The sequence below is a fragment of the Thunnus maccoyii genome, chromosome 6 (assembly GCF_910596095.1).
Source record: "Thunnus maccoyii chromosome 6, fThuMac1.1, whole genome shotgun sequence".
In the NCBI taxonomy this organism is placed as follows: domain Eukaryota; kingdom Metazoa; phylum Chordata; class Actinopteri; order Scombriformes; family Scombridae; genus Thunnus; species Thunnus maccoyii.
In genome coordinates this window covers 2874703-2888859 of record NC_056538.1, presented here as the reverse complement: position 1 = coordinate 2888859, position 14157 = coordinate 2874703, and the positions used below count along the sequence as shown (strand labels likewise).

Genomic DNA, 14157 nt, shown 5'->3' with positions numbered 1-14157 from the left:
TAAATACTTAGAAACTTATAAACTGTAGTGTTTAAGTTCCTTACTTGTAACAAAGAACTTCTTGGTGAAAGTGCAACTGTCAAATGCTGCAATCTTCTCTTGTAGGCTGACAACAAGAATACTGCAAGAAGGAGAAAGTAGTTAATCAATACAGTCAAAATAACCATGTAATATGTCATAAAAATTTGATTTTTTTTTAAGATCAGTTATTCCAACATACTGTTTGTTGCAGTGTAGATCATAGATGGGTGTCTTGAACTGAATTGATTTGACCATTTCCCCTGTCCGTAGAGAATACAGGTCAGCACAACAGTAAGGGGGGCTTGTCCTGAAAACACAGAAAAACAAATGCAGTCAGTCAGTCTCTGAATACTTAAGGCAGTCCTCAAGTAATTATGGATAAAGGTGGACCACAGGGTAGTATACACTTTGGAAGAATGACAGTCAACACTAACATCTGAAATTTGTCTTTGAGTAAAACCACAGGGTAAATCATGTGCTAGAGGGCTGCTAAGTACTCCACTGATTTAGCATTGCACACCTATTTGCAGTTGGGCATGCAATGGACAGTTTAAAAAAAGAACTAAAATTTAGGCAGCAGAACCAGAGATATATCTTATTATCCCATGCATTTTCTTTGCATTTTTTTGTTTTGTAAGTGATGTATCCAACCTGCCTACAGTTAACTTCTTCTGGGTAGATCTAATATGCTAATTTAAGTTGTTATTTCTGTCAACTTACAATGTGTATAGCTGTGTGGATCTCATCTATGCTTGACACATTTTTATGACTATTTTTCTCTTGTTATTATCATGGTCATATGAATTTATCTGTCTTTTCTAAGATGGGTAGGAAGTTTTGGGGAAAACTGTTATTATATTTCAATAAATCAGGAAGATTATATATGGGATCTAGCCAAACTGGTGTCCAACTTTCTTACTCATTGCCAACATCATTGCAAATGCAGACCTTGCCAGTAATTTTTATTTTTTTTAAAGTCTTCTTATCATTTCATAAAATTTGGCAGGTAACAAATATTCACTACCATGACAAAACAAATGTATGCACTTCTGAAATAATCTGAGAAACCCTTCTGTGGATATGTAGGAAGAAAACATCAAGCCTCCTGCCAAAGAACTGCATACCAAGCCACACAGTGTTTTGCTCAAACCATCTTCTACATTGTTTATCTCAGCAGCTCCCTGGAGAATTCATTTTGTATTTGTTTCCACCATGTCCCACTGGCCTATCCTTTGTGAGGGTCTACATTGTGAAGGGGAGTAAAATGAAGGGCAAAATGGGAAAGGCTTTGTCATGCAACACATTTACTAGAAGCACTTCTATCAACACAGCAAAGAAGAGGGTTATGTGAGGGAGGTTATCCGACAGCAGGCAGTGGCTGCTGGCAAAGGAAAATTTAGACATAAATCTTAATCAAGCAAGACTCCCCTCCTCCTCCTTCACCACCACCACCCCGTCCCCTGTGCCCCTTCCTTCTCGCTCTGAGGAAAGCTTCTACCGGTCTTCCAGTCTATGTCACCCTTGGTGAGGCCTGTGGTGCCGTGTTGGCTGAGAATACAGGGGTGAAATGTGGTGTTAGTTTTGTTTCTTTTGCCATAGGACTAAGTGCTTTCAACAGTCTATTTAGTCTGCTTGTGCATACTGAGTGCAGGTATATGATTCATCAGTCTCAGCATGGACAGTTTTTGGACAAATAGGAGGCACTGGCCATAGATCTTAAAGTTACAATGAAAGTCAACGTAAATTGTGCCTGTAAACACAATGACTCAAAATTTGGAATAGAGTTCTTAATCAAAAGAGGAACATTACATTGTAATACAACTAAAAAAACATGCATGCTTATAAACTCTAGGTTTGATTATATTTTGACTGTTAAGTTTAGGGTATGATGGATGGTTAGACTGATTTGACGACTTGATCAATGAGGAAAACCCCTTCCTGCAGACTACAGCCAATGACACCAGTAGGAAATAACAAATTTAAGCAGTGGGCAACTATTGCCAAGTCACCAAGGGAAAAATCTGAACATTATTCAAATAACAAGCACATAATGTGAAGACCTTACAGCCATTACAAGACACAGTTGACCTCAGCCATACTGGATATTTCTCTGCAGCACACGTTCCACTGACCGACTCAAGGTCTGTCTGCCTTTTCCAATCATTAGTGTAGCTCCTTTTCATCTTTATGGTGGAAAGAGATCTGCTTCTCTGATTCAGAACTCTGACACTGGGTGAAGTACCAAAGGCAAACAGTGGAGCAAAGACATCTTAAAGTGCCTACAAAATTGTCAGGATCCTGGAAGCACTTACAGATAAGGAGAGGGAAAAATCTGTGTGATACCTCTGCAGTGTGTTGTTACCAGCACCAGTGACTCACAGCCAGTGAAGGGTTTTAATTTGTTGTAAGGCCATTACGTGTGGTTTGAAAAGTGTGGCTTGAATAATACATTAGGCTTGGGCGATTGGACAAATATATCGGCAATTGGCTGAGTCCTTTGCCAGTTGTTTTTTGGGTGATTTTTTGCATGATTTTAACTAACTTACTATAGTTTTATACAAGGAGCGTAGCTCCTTCAAGGGATAGCTCAGTGCGTAGGTTGTTTGCGTAGCAAATGTGCGGTCGAGAGGTAGAGAGCTTGTGTGTGATGGTGAGAATGGCAACCGGAGCAGAGATGAAGTTAGCAGTATAGCTGTGAACGTAGCAGTGCAATGTCTGTACAGTTTAGTCTATTTGTCAGTGAATAAATTCTACAACTCTTCAAGTTCTCGTGTCTTGCTTGCTTGCCGTCTGCTGATTGGAGTGAAGGGGGTTAGCCTCAAAGTTAGCGACAATGGGTTAGCCTAACCTGACCAGGCTCATTTAAGGTAGACTGACCAGCTATTCTTATTTCAGAGACAATATCAGCTGCTCCTAAACAGAGAACGGAGAAATGTCTGGCTGCTGAGTTCTCTTATGAGTTCTGTTCAGCACCTCCACGTGCACCACACACCCATCAGCGCAAATATGGTAAAACGACTGCACTTAGATATCCAACCAATCACAGCACTCCTACACTACAAGCCACATTCACCCATTCACACACACATTCAAACGCTGATGGCAGGGGCTGCCATGTAAGGTGCCAACCTGCGCACCAGTAGGATCTAATCATTCACACACACATTCACACACCAATGGTATAGCCATCAAGAGCAATTCAGGGTTCAGTATCTTACCCATGGACACCTCAACATGTTGATTGGAGGAGCCGGGTAATTGTACTGCCGAGCATTTGATGAGTGGATGACCCACTCTACCTCCTGACCCACAGTTGCCCCCGAATATATCAGCAATTGCTGGTTGTTGGGCTGACGGTGGCCAGTAGGAAAATTTTGATACCGCTAACCACAATACATCCATGAGTTGACACTCCCAAACAGCAGAGGGTGGTTCATACTCCTCAGAGGCAAGATTTTACAAATATGGAAAATCACTATAATATCAATAACTTCCTCAAATGTTTCAACACTTGCAGGGCAATAATTAAGATTCAAAATGCTTCAAATGAAGTGCTTGATGGATTATCAAATAGCATCTGACGTCCCTTCCTCCTTCACCTTTTTGACATTGGAATTCATGGGACTGCATGCAACAAATTTTATATCTTTTTAAAACTAATAACCAAAGTGTACCCCCTTCATGCAGCAAATAGCCAAGTGTGAAGATGATTAAGTACATAGTACTTGAATCTCTCTCTCATGCTACTATACAGCAGATGCTACAGAATGCTCTAACCGGCATTTGCACTTGTCCTATTCACTATGTTGCAAAATGGTGTTGCATTGCGCTGTGGAAAAATCTGAGCCTATGATCAACATTTTGCTGAACAAACCTACAATACCCCCCACTCACCCTGCTGCACCAATACAGTTGTCTCATTGAAATGAATGAGGAGGTTGAGTTTTTGGCGCAGCGCTTTTGTTAGTTTGAGTGTGGCCTAAGTAGGCTAGTAGGGGGAAGCTCTTAATGGACCTGATGACAGAGAAACCAGCTTGTCTATCCAGCTTTTTCTTCCCCTTCCTTTCACCCCTCACTTCATCCACGCTGTTTTCCTTTCTTTCGATATGACATCAAATGCCAAACAATGTTACAGTCTTTGCACTGGTGCTTGTGGAAGCTGAGCTGTATCCATTGGCTAATGAAGATCCAAAGACATACTGCTGATTGAGTACTGCAATAGAGAGCACTTCTTAGTAGAGTGTTCGAGGAGAAACAAGCACTAGGACTGAGAGCAAAGGTTAAATCAGTATTTGATTATCTCTTCTTGCCTCCTGAAAATTGTCAAGATCAACTCACTCAAGTTTTTCTATAAATTGAATGTGGTGTTGCTCAATTGTGAACATTTGCTGCTTTCTCTGTTTTATATTACTGTACATTGAATATCATTGTGTTTAGTCAGACCATAAAGTGAAAGACGACAAGCCCAAAGTATTTAAAGGTGTTATGTTGAGGAAAAAAATATCGCTATTAGCTCTATTTGTTTTCAAAACTAAGGATAATCAGCTCTTATTGCAGTATTAAAGTGGCTACTGCTAACCTCTTTTATAATTAGTCAGACTAATACATGTCTGAAGAGAGAAGCACACCATGCCACAACAAATGTCAATAAAATACCATACAAAAATGCATACCACCATACAACTGAAAAAGCAACATTAAGTTCCCCCTTCCCTCAGAAGTAACCAATCTGTGAGTATGTCACTGAAAAGATCACAAAATCCAATATTGGTAGGCTAATCCTTCTTTGTAGCTGCAGTTACAGAAAACAGCAGGCCATAGTGAGCCTTTAGTCCCCATCTACAATAATCTGGTTTCAACACAATCCCAGGGAACACTGTCTAACAACTCTGTGCACAGCTGGACAAGAAACTACTATTCTGAGCTGATGTAGAACCATGATTCCAAGCTGCAGCTGACACCACGGGCAAAAACAGGAATCCATCACCCAATGATGAAGCCATCACCACACATAACAAACACAAGCGGTACTTTGACACACAATTTATTTTTCTTAACGCAGACAAAGACAGGAACACACACCCTGAGATGCAAGATGAAATAACTGCTCCAACAATATCCAACAACCATCTTGATGACTGATATATGAATTGAACTCACAGGGAGAGCATGTGTCACACGTGAGCACACACACATTTACATAGTGAGTGTGGCTACCGTATGCTTCCCAAGCCAGCAACAGAACTGCAATGGCGCCAAGTGAGCCATCAGATCTCTTAGGCCAGGCCAGGAAATAAGATATTGTCCCAGGCTTGCGTGTGTGTGTGTGTGTGTATGTGACAGTGCATGGATGTTAGTGCAAATAGTGTTTCTCCCTCCAGTCCCAGAGAATGCTCACTGGAGAAGATAAAAGAGGTGCCACAGAAATAAGTTTTGAACAAACCCTGATTCATTTCTCCATCATAGCAGGCAGGCCTGATGGTTAACATCTCCGTCAACATTTCAAAGGACCTCACGATGCAAGCACTGCTACCATTACCAATCAAGAGTACAGGCATTAAGATTAATACAAAAATTTCACTTGACGATAATTTACTTTCAGGCGGCTGCATCATCGATTTCAGCATTATCAGAGTCCGATCAATCCAATTCAAAGCTCTATCCCGAAAAATGGGCCTCTGGAATTGATTCAAGAGGACAATGATAACCTGCTATTATAGAATCAAAATGGCACGGGGTTCAATTGTTTTGCTTTTGCAGTATTTTAACAAATGACCCAGTTCTAATGGAGGCAATGCGGGGTCAGATGTAATAAGATTTCCTGATGCCGGGGACGTTGGGGCGTAGGTTGAAAGCAAGGCTAAATCACAATTATCATTATGGATCATGGCGGGATGTCAGTCCTTGCACATGTTAAGGTGACGCCGAGCACCATTCCCCAGCTCAGTAACAGGCCTATTATGATGGCCCTATTAGATCAATGTGTCAATTACTATTACTCAAACTGGCCCTTGGGTCTGAAAGGATACAAAATGAGGGAGATGGAGGAAAGGAGGCTTGGCTCATTTACTTCCTCTGATAGGACAAGAAGCTACTCCAGAAATTAAGGAGAAGATGGAGTGGTCCTGCCAGCTACAGAACACAAAGTGGTTATAAAACATGATCCAAGAGAGGAAAAACTAAACTTCTGTTAAAAACAAGCACTAATGCAACATAAAAAGTCATTAAAAAGTATTATTCCTACACTACTTACACTACTGTAAGGTAGAACTGAGTATCAAACATTAGTACTTTTAGGGTACAGGCCAAAATGTGCCTCTACCAGAGAATTAAACTTAAATACCCAGAATGCTTGCTCTGATTCTTAGTCTTGTATGCTTTTTCTCTGATCAGATTGGTCCTGATTCAAAATATCTTCCCAAATTTGGAAAATTATAACATTAACATGTTGATGTTTACCAGCAGGTTTACCATGTTCACCCTCACATGCTAACATTTACTAATTAACACTACACACAGAGTACAGATGAGGCGGATGGGAAGGGAATTTGTTTTGCATTGGTGAGAAACAAATGTACTGAACAAAGTTACATTTTGGCCTGCCGATGGAGCTAGATGAAAAGTCAGGGGATCACTACAGCCATTAGGATTCATTTTCTGGGGATATGAATGTCTGTACTAACAAGACATATTACTCAAAACCAAAAATGTCAATCTTATTGTGCAGTTGGAGGAAAAGATGGGACGGAGTGAGATGTTCAGTCTGGACTAAAGCAGTGGACTGACCGGCTGGCCGACATTGCCACCGTTAAAGCACTGCCACTAGTGTGGCTAAAATGTTTTTTTCAGAAAAGCTGTGTTTTCCTCACTGATACTGAGAAATGTATTTTTGTGGTACGGGTACCAGAACCTGGGTGTCATAATGCAACTGGTGTCCAAACATTTCAAGCACCCAGCTGTACTGTAGGCTTTCACTTTAAATGGAAAAAAAGATCACCCACAGTGATGACTTGGCTTGCTTCAAGTTCTCAACAAGTCAAAATTGGATTTTTCTAATCCTTAATTGCTATGCTGTTAAGCCTCGCAGGGCACACCTGCTGAATCCATCTCCCTTTGGCTTGGCTCTACAGTAAACCCTGGCTGTTTGGGTCATTTCTCTGTCCTGCTGCTCTGCCACTGTGCTGCACTTCACCAGATTTGGAAAACCTCCTTTACAACACAATGTTTAAAGTGACTTTTACAACCATGTGTGAGTCTTAATTTTAGATATGCAACTGTTTACAATGGTCATTAAGGACCATTATAGATGGCGCGTGTCTTATTATCGTGCCATTATCATCAATCTAGTCTATGTACTTCCTCCTTGATGAAACATGCTGACATCTGTTATTTTAATTTTCACATCTATGCTGAGCTTATTCCATGAGCACTTTCCCTCTGGCTGAGAGAATCTGCACACATCTTTTTATGAATGTGAACTAAACCAGGGGATCAAAACCACAAGATTTCATGTGGCTGTGGAAAGCATAGATGGAGACCTGAGGGGGAATTAAAAAGCAGGCAAATAAATTCATTTACAAGGAAGGGACGTCACCACATTTCCGACTGGTGCAAAGTTTTACAAGCTCCCCAAATACGAACGACAATTACATGCTGTGGAAATGCTAAACAAATACAAGCTCGGTTTGGGAAGTCAAGGCTGGCTCTGTTGAAAGAGAGAAGGCTGATGCTCCAACTGGAGACTGTTGAACTTCTGAGGACTGGTATTTTCACTGGGGTTCAACTGATATGGGCTTTTGAATACTGAAACCAGAAATTTAAGATTAACATTGCCAATATCCAGTAGTTTATGCCAACACTCAACAAGTTTTCCCCAGAATTTTATACTTGGGTGTGTAGAAAGGCCTCAGAATAAGCTTTTAGACCAATAAAGTAGCATAACTCTGATTTCCACCTGTGAATTCTATTTTAAGTATTTTATTGCTTTGAAATTAAAATTTTTGGCAATAGGATATTTATTCCAGTTGCTTAAAATCTCATGCAACATGCAGAGTGAGTGGGTTACTTTACTCTGTTGTAACTGTCAATACAATACAATACAGTATGTTTAACACAATATGTTCAGAATTGCTATAACATGTTACTGTTCACACTAAAAGCATCACATCATATTGTGTATCAGAGTTCTATTAGAAGATGCAAATATTTACTCAACCGTTAGACCATGAGAAATACTTACTGTTCAATAATATTTCTACTCTAGGGACGCAACTAATAAGTCATCATCAGTTAATTTGTCAGCTATTTTTATTTTGATTAGCCTAATTCATTTATTCTATAAAACAGTGAAAGATATGGGAGCCAGTGAATGCCTGGTATTTTTGCTTAATGATGTACTTAACACAACTATAAATAGATATCACAATTCTTGTCTTAACATTATCTAATTCATATGAAAAAGTTCCATAGAAGTTTCAGCTGGAAGCCTTGATTAAGGTTTTATTATAATACTCAAGACTCAAGAGTGCCTTGGATTGAATGAATGTACTGCTGAGAGTTCATGTAACTCATTAAATGATCAGCACAGTCACAAACTTCCCAGCATGCATTGTTGAGAATGAAAACTCTCTAGAGTACCCTCATTTTTGTAGCTTGAAGAAAGCATACATGATGGAAACTTGATGTGTGTCTTTAATATATGTTACGATAGAATGTTTTTTTCTCATAATAATGAAAACAATGCTTACTATGATGAAGTTTAGTATCAAATTCAGTCCCTACCCCTGTACACTGTACTAGAAGTGAACAAGGTCACAGGGAACAGCCTCACAGCCTTGTCTTTGTACTCACTCTGGTCAAAAGTAGCTCTAACAGCAGCCACAGCTGTAAATTCTGTGTGTCTAATGAAGGATGGACTCCTCAAACTGAGAAAATGTAAATTTGATTGTCAGTTGCTACAACTCATGAGATGACTTTGAACTAATTATCTAAATTTAGTTCAGTGAACTCCCATTTTTAAGGCAGCAGGGGAACTTACATTTTGAAGTTTAATCACCTTAAAATGTTTTACAGCAGGGGTCAGCAATTAGGTTCAACTATGGGCCAGTTTTTCTGGATTTTTCATTGCAGGGCTGGTAACTGGTGCAGTGGAAAAGCAGGTCTATATGTTTTGATATTTTAATTCATTTAGGATAAAACAGATTCATAACACTCTTAAGGACTGTATCTGAGGGTGAAAATGGCATGAACACACATTTCTGTTCGACTGCCAACCATTTTCTTTATGAAGAACAAACCTGTTAGCCTGTAGAACCTTAATCCACAGGCTAAGATTGTGTAATTCTCACATTTAACTATAATTTCTGGTAGGTTTATTGGACTTAAGCATGGCACAACTATAGTTTTAATGCCTCTTGTGTGAGGGTAGTATTAGATTGGAAACAAGGTTATATTACAGCAATTGGCATCTACAGCCTTGTGTTTATTTTGTTATCTACAGAAGAAAATTATGTAAAAGTTTTGATGTAATCTAAGATGTTAAAAACTTTCATCAGGGGGACAATTATTTTGCAAGGCCAGATTTGTTAATAATAATAATGGAGAATTTATTAGTGTGGGATAGTTTTGGGATCTGTGCCACTGTGCCATGTTTTCACTATGTCGACAGAAAGGACAAAAATTGCATTTCTACTGGGATTAAAAAAGGTAGACAGTAACCATCAAAATACTGTATTGGAACATTCTTTCCCTACTCCCTCCTGTTATTTGTTTTGTTTTTAACTCCTACTCCTCTCATTCTGAGCTCACACCAGCCCCCCATACACAACAAACGCTGGCCACATCAGAGCCTGCTGGGGGCCTGGAGGGAGCCGCAATGATTCCGGCAAGCTGCAGGCATTAGTAGGAAAGTAATTAGGGTAAAAAGTTCAACCACAGCTCCATGTCTGCAGAGCTGCCAGAAATACATTTCCTTCACTGTTTAATACTGCACATATAATGGCCAGCATTTTGGAAACACACTCCCCTGTGTGTGTTTGTGTGTACGTGCATGCATGTGTGTTTATGATATTAAAGCATCATATTATGCCTAAAAGTGCAGCACAGTGTCAAACAATACTATTAATTCTGACTGTACTAGTGACAGACAAGGTAAAACAAAAATAAAAAAAATATCAATCTTATAATTTTAAAAACCACAAAACAATAAGCAGCGCAACAATGAAAAAAAAAATCAGCATGGGAATTTATGCATATGCAGTCCATAAATCCAGCTTACTCCTTCTTCCTTTGACAGCAGTGAAGTGGATATTAATATTCATTACCCAAACCATAGCTTGCATTAGTTCCAATTTTAGCCATTTTAAGTTTTCTGTGCCAGTTTTCTGTCTAAGTTAAGTGGAAGCACTTGACACAAGAAACATCTGGTCATGGAGGATTCTTTCTTCTGCTTTGACATCTCAAAGCTGTATCTAGAAACATGACAAGTTAACTTTGCCTTATATCTGCTTGTGCATAAGGACACGAGTAAAAGGACAGCTTGAAGGTAGGGTACAACGTTTATGTGTTTCAGTACAAGTGACTAAAAGATTCCTCTACCATTAACAATTGGAGGATAGTACAATGAGTGAACTCCTGGCATTTCAGCTATACACAACTCTCATTCTCTTGCCAAAATAGATAAGCAGCACTATCGTTTTGCCAGTTAGAGGCCATTGACTAGAGAGGCCAAATAATATAGGTGACCAAGCTAAAGGTTATATATTCAATGCATTAGGCACTGGCAAGCCACTGAGTGGTTTAAACAATAAATGTAAATACGATATATTTGAAGTAATTGTGGTAATTTAACTCAGATTTGTGACATATCCTAGTCAGCCCTATCCAATCACATTGATTTAGTGATATAGTGCTGTATCTTGCATGTATTGTACGTGTTGCACACACAGCCGTAATGCTGAAAATCCTCTTTGGGCTGTAAGGTCCACCTCCATTGAAAACATGGAATTTATCTTCTCCTCCATTGTCCAGTTCATCATTCATTGTTCCCCTGTGATGGGAAATACAACTTAACACACTACACTTACTGGCCACGGTACAATCGAATACAATCCAACACAACAGCTCTGCCATGCATTCTACTTTTAAAAAGCTTTCACATTTTCAGTTTTTGTTTCTGCCAAAACTATCTTTTAATAAGCTTGCTGTCTTCGAGGAACATCCCTCTTTACAAAAAAGGTCTGAATGCAGTCTCCAGGCAGCACCTAACAGGTTAGGACAACTCTGCAGCTCTCCTAAATCCTGGCAGAGCTGGAATCATTTCCTAACTTAAGAAGGTTGATGAAATGCTTTTACTCTTAAGCCTAAATTTTTTGGCTAGTTAGGACTGATTTCCTACTCTGAAACACTGGATAAATATGGGACCTGGTAAGAGCCACCAGTGTCACTTAACCAAGCCAATAATACAATATCTTTCATCCAACATCTGAAAAAAATTACAATAGTGCTGCTATATACTTAGTTTAATGTAAAGGGGAAAGAGAAAGTTTAAACTCTAGTAAAAGAAAATATTAATTGCTTTGACCACAGAGGCCGGGTTGAGAGAACTGGGTTGTGGTAAAGGTTTGAAAAGTCATTACTAATCATTCAGCCTGTCGGGTGTGTTTATACGCACCACTTCCAGTACTACTGAGTTTAATCTGACTTCCTATTTGAAGGGGGAAAACTGGCGAGGCAGAACCCATTTTCGACAGACATAAAACAGACATGCAAGTCAAAATAAACGCTCCAGAGTGAAGCCTGAGCCCAAAAGCTCTGACTATGCGCTGACCTAGTGTGTATGTGTGTGTGTATGTGCAGCAATGAAAAAGGGGAAGTCGAAGACCAGATTACAGCCACTCTCATTTCCACGCTGGGGCATGACAAAAGGGTCCGGGAACGATTTCATCAAAAGCGTTTTTTTTCCCCAATGGAGAACATGACATTCCTGCCCACAACTGAAGACAAACTTTGAAGATCAAGAGAAAAATATCACGCTAGTGTTTGTGGATTCTATCCTGGTGTGATGTCCTTACTGAACCTTGAGATTATTATGAACACATAATCAATACAACCTCACAAAAAACATGATGACAGTGAAAGGACAAATGAAATATATCTACTGTACAGTCACCAGGATAACCAACAAATCCCTACAAGTAATAGTTGCAAGTTGAATCACTGGACAGATACATGTTGCATATCTACCCTGCATCTTTTATAAACAGTGTACACATTGGCTTGGATAGCATGAGTATGTGTGTGTGTGTGCGCGCGCCTGTGGGTGGTCATAATGTGACAGTGAAGAACAGCATAACCTCATGGTGGATAAAAAGCATCACTTCTCCAAATCCCCTTAATCTGGTGGCTCGTTTTATACAAATGCTTGATGATTTCCATTTAATACACTTTAGAAGACGGATACATCCGGTCCGCAGAGCAAGACCTGTCATGAAAATGCACTGAAACACAAGGGCTTAAAGCTACAATGGACTTTTGCCATCAAATGTGTTTGTGAGGGCTAAGTGGAATTTGTTGCTGGCAACCATGTAATTAATAACCTGAATTATTATACTAAAGATTTTAAGCAGATTTAAATATAGATGTTCAGGAGTATGAAATTATGATTGCTGTACATTTATCTTTCATTATGCATAGCATTTACTGCCAATGTGAGGGGCAGGAGGTGGCAATGGTAATGAGCAGATATAGTCTGTCAGATATAATGTCTCTGCTTGTGGCACTGAACTGTGAAAGAACACCCAACCAGAGCATGCTTGAGACAGCTTGGTGCCATTATTATTAGCCACATGCTATCCTTTCTAGATGCTTTGATTGGAATTTGTTGGTTTCAGTACCATGCAAACTTTATTGTCCAATAACTATCTATGTGACATGGGAACAGTTTTTATACTAAAGGGGGAATATTTGGGATTGGTTCTAAAATGTGACTGCAAAGACACAAAGACTCAACTCCATCTGTCTACTGCCTTTAGACAGTGTATGCAGTGGTAACCGGGCTATAAAAATGACCAGCTTGCCCAATAAAATTGTCACATTTAATTTCTGTAAGAACATGAACAGTTTTTTTAGCTGACTGGAGTTAGGCAAAACCCGTTTTCAGAGTTAAAAGAAACAGCCTTTGGGAGAACAGAAAAACCAAAGACTTTGGTTACAAGCTATTAAATAATGAAATATTGCCAGACCCAGAAATTATCCCATGCTAAGAAGCATAATTTAGTCACATTTTGTGCATCATGGAATTGGCTGTTGTTTTCAGTCAAAGTGGAAATCACCAATATTGCATCCAAGGAGGGTTGAATCGAGGGCAACTGGACTTGGTGGTAGATAATTGAAGACGTTGCGCCTCTCATCCAAGTGGCTTCTTCAGTTCTAACTGACTGTCCCTACCAGTCAGTTAGACAAGCAGTTCGAACTGAAGAAGCCCCTTGGATGAGAGGTGAAACGTCTTCAAGTATCTACAACCAAGTCCAGCTGCCCTCGATTCAACCCTCCTTGGATAACCATGACCTGGATGACTGAGAATCTTCACAGACACCAATATTGCATTTGAGCATGAGTCTTAGCCAGAATGTACCGCATAAACAACTGATACTTTGTAGCATCTCTAATAAAAACACAATGACTTAAAATTGAACAATGTTTAAGTCTTCAGAGACAAGAGGACACATAGGCCCTCCAACACAGTTATAGATAGCTATATATATATATACAGTATAAGTGGACAAACTCATTGTCTCAGATTACCAGTGCATCTGGGAGAAAAAAGAAGAAGCAGAGTAAAGATCTCTTCAAGAGATGCATCACTCCATTCCAACATTAATGTAAGACATTGTCAACATACCCTCCACTACTTATAAATGGAAAAACAAACTTGAGAAAGCCTTCCAGTAGCATGTAGCATATAGGGAAAACAAAGACAAGGTTGAATATCTTCCAGTCGAACCATACTGTCTGTTTGTTGTTGTGGCTGTGCACAAGTTTCTCTTCTTGTGATATATTTCCTGCAGAGTTGACACCATCACATTATTGTTATACTGGAATTACACCTACCAACAACAGGGATCTTTAATAAATTAA

The 14157-nt window shown here is 39.5% G+C and overlaps 1 protein-coding gene across 6 annotated transcripts in view; it reads right to left on the bottom strand.

The window, feature by feature from the left end:
• bcas3 (BCAS3 microtubule associated cell migration factor) overlaps positions 1-14157 on the bottom strand; it is a 361503-nt gene that overhangs the window by 324170 nt on the left and 23176 nt on the right. For all 6 annotated transcript variants that reach the window (XM_042413571.1, XM_042413572.1, XM_042413575.1 and 3 more), the window contains 2 exons: positions 221-328; positions 45-121 (listed from right to left, as the gene is read on the bottom strand). In XM_042413571.1, the coding sequence (XP_042269505.1) occupies positions 45-121; positions 221-328 (185 nt within the window). The remainder of the gene's footprint in view (positions 1-44; positions 122-220; positions 329-14157) is intronic.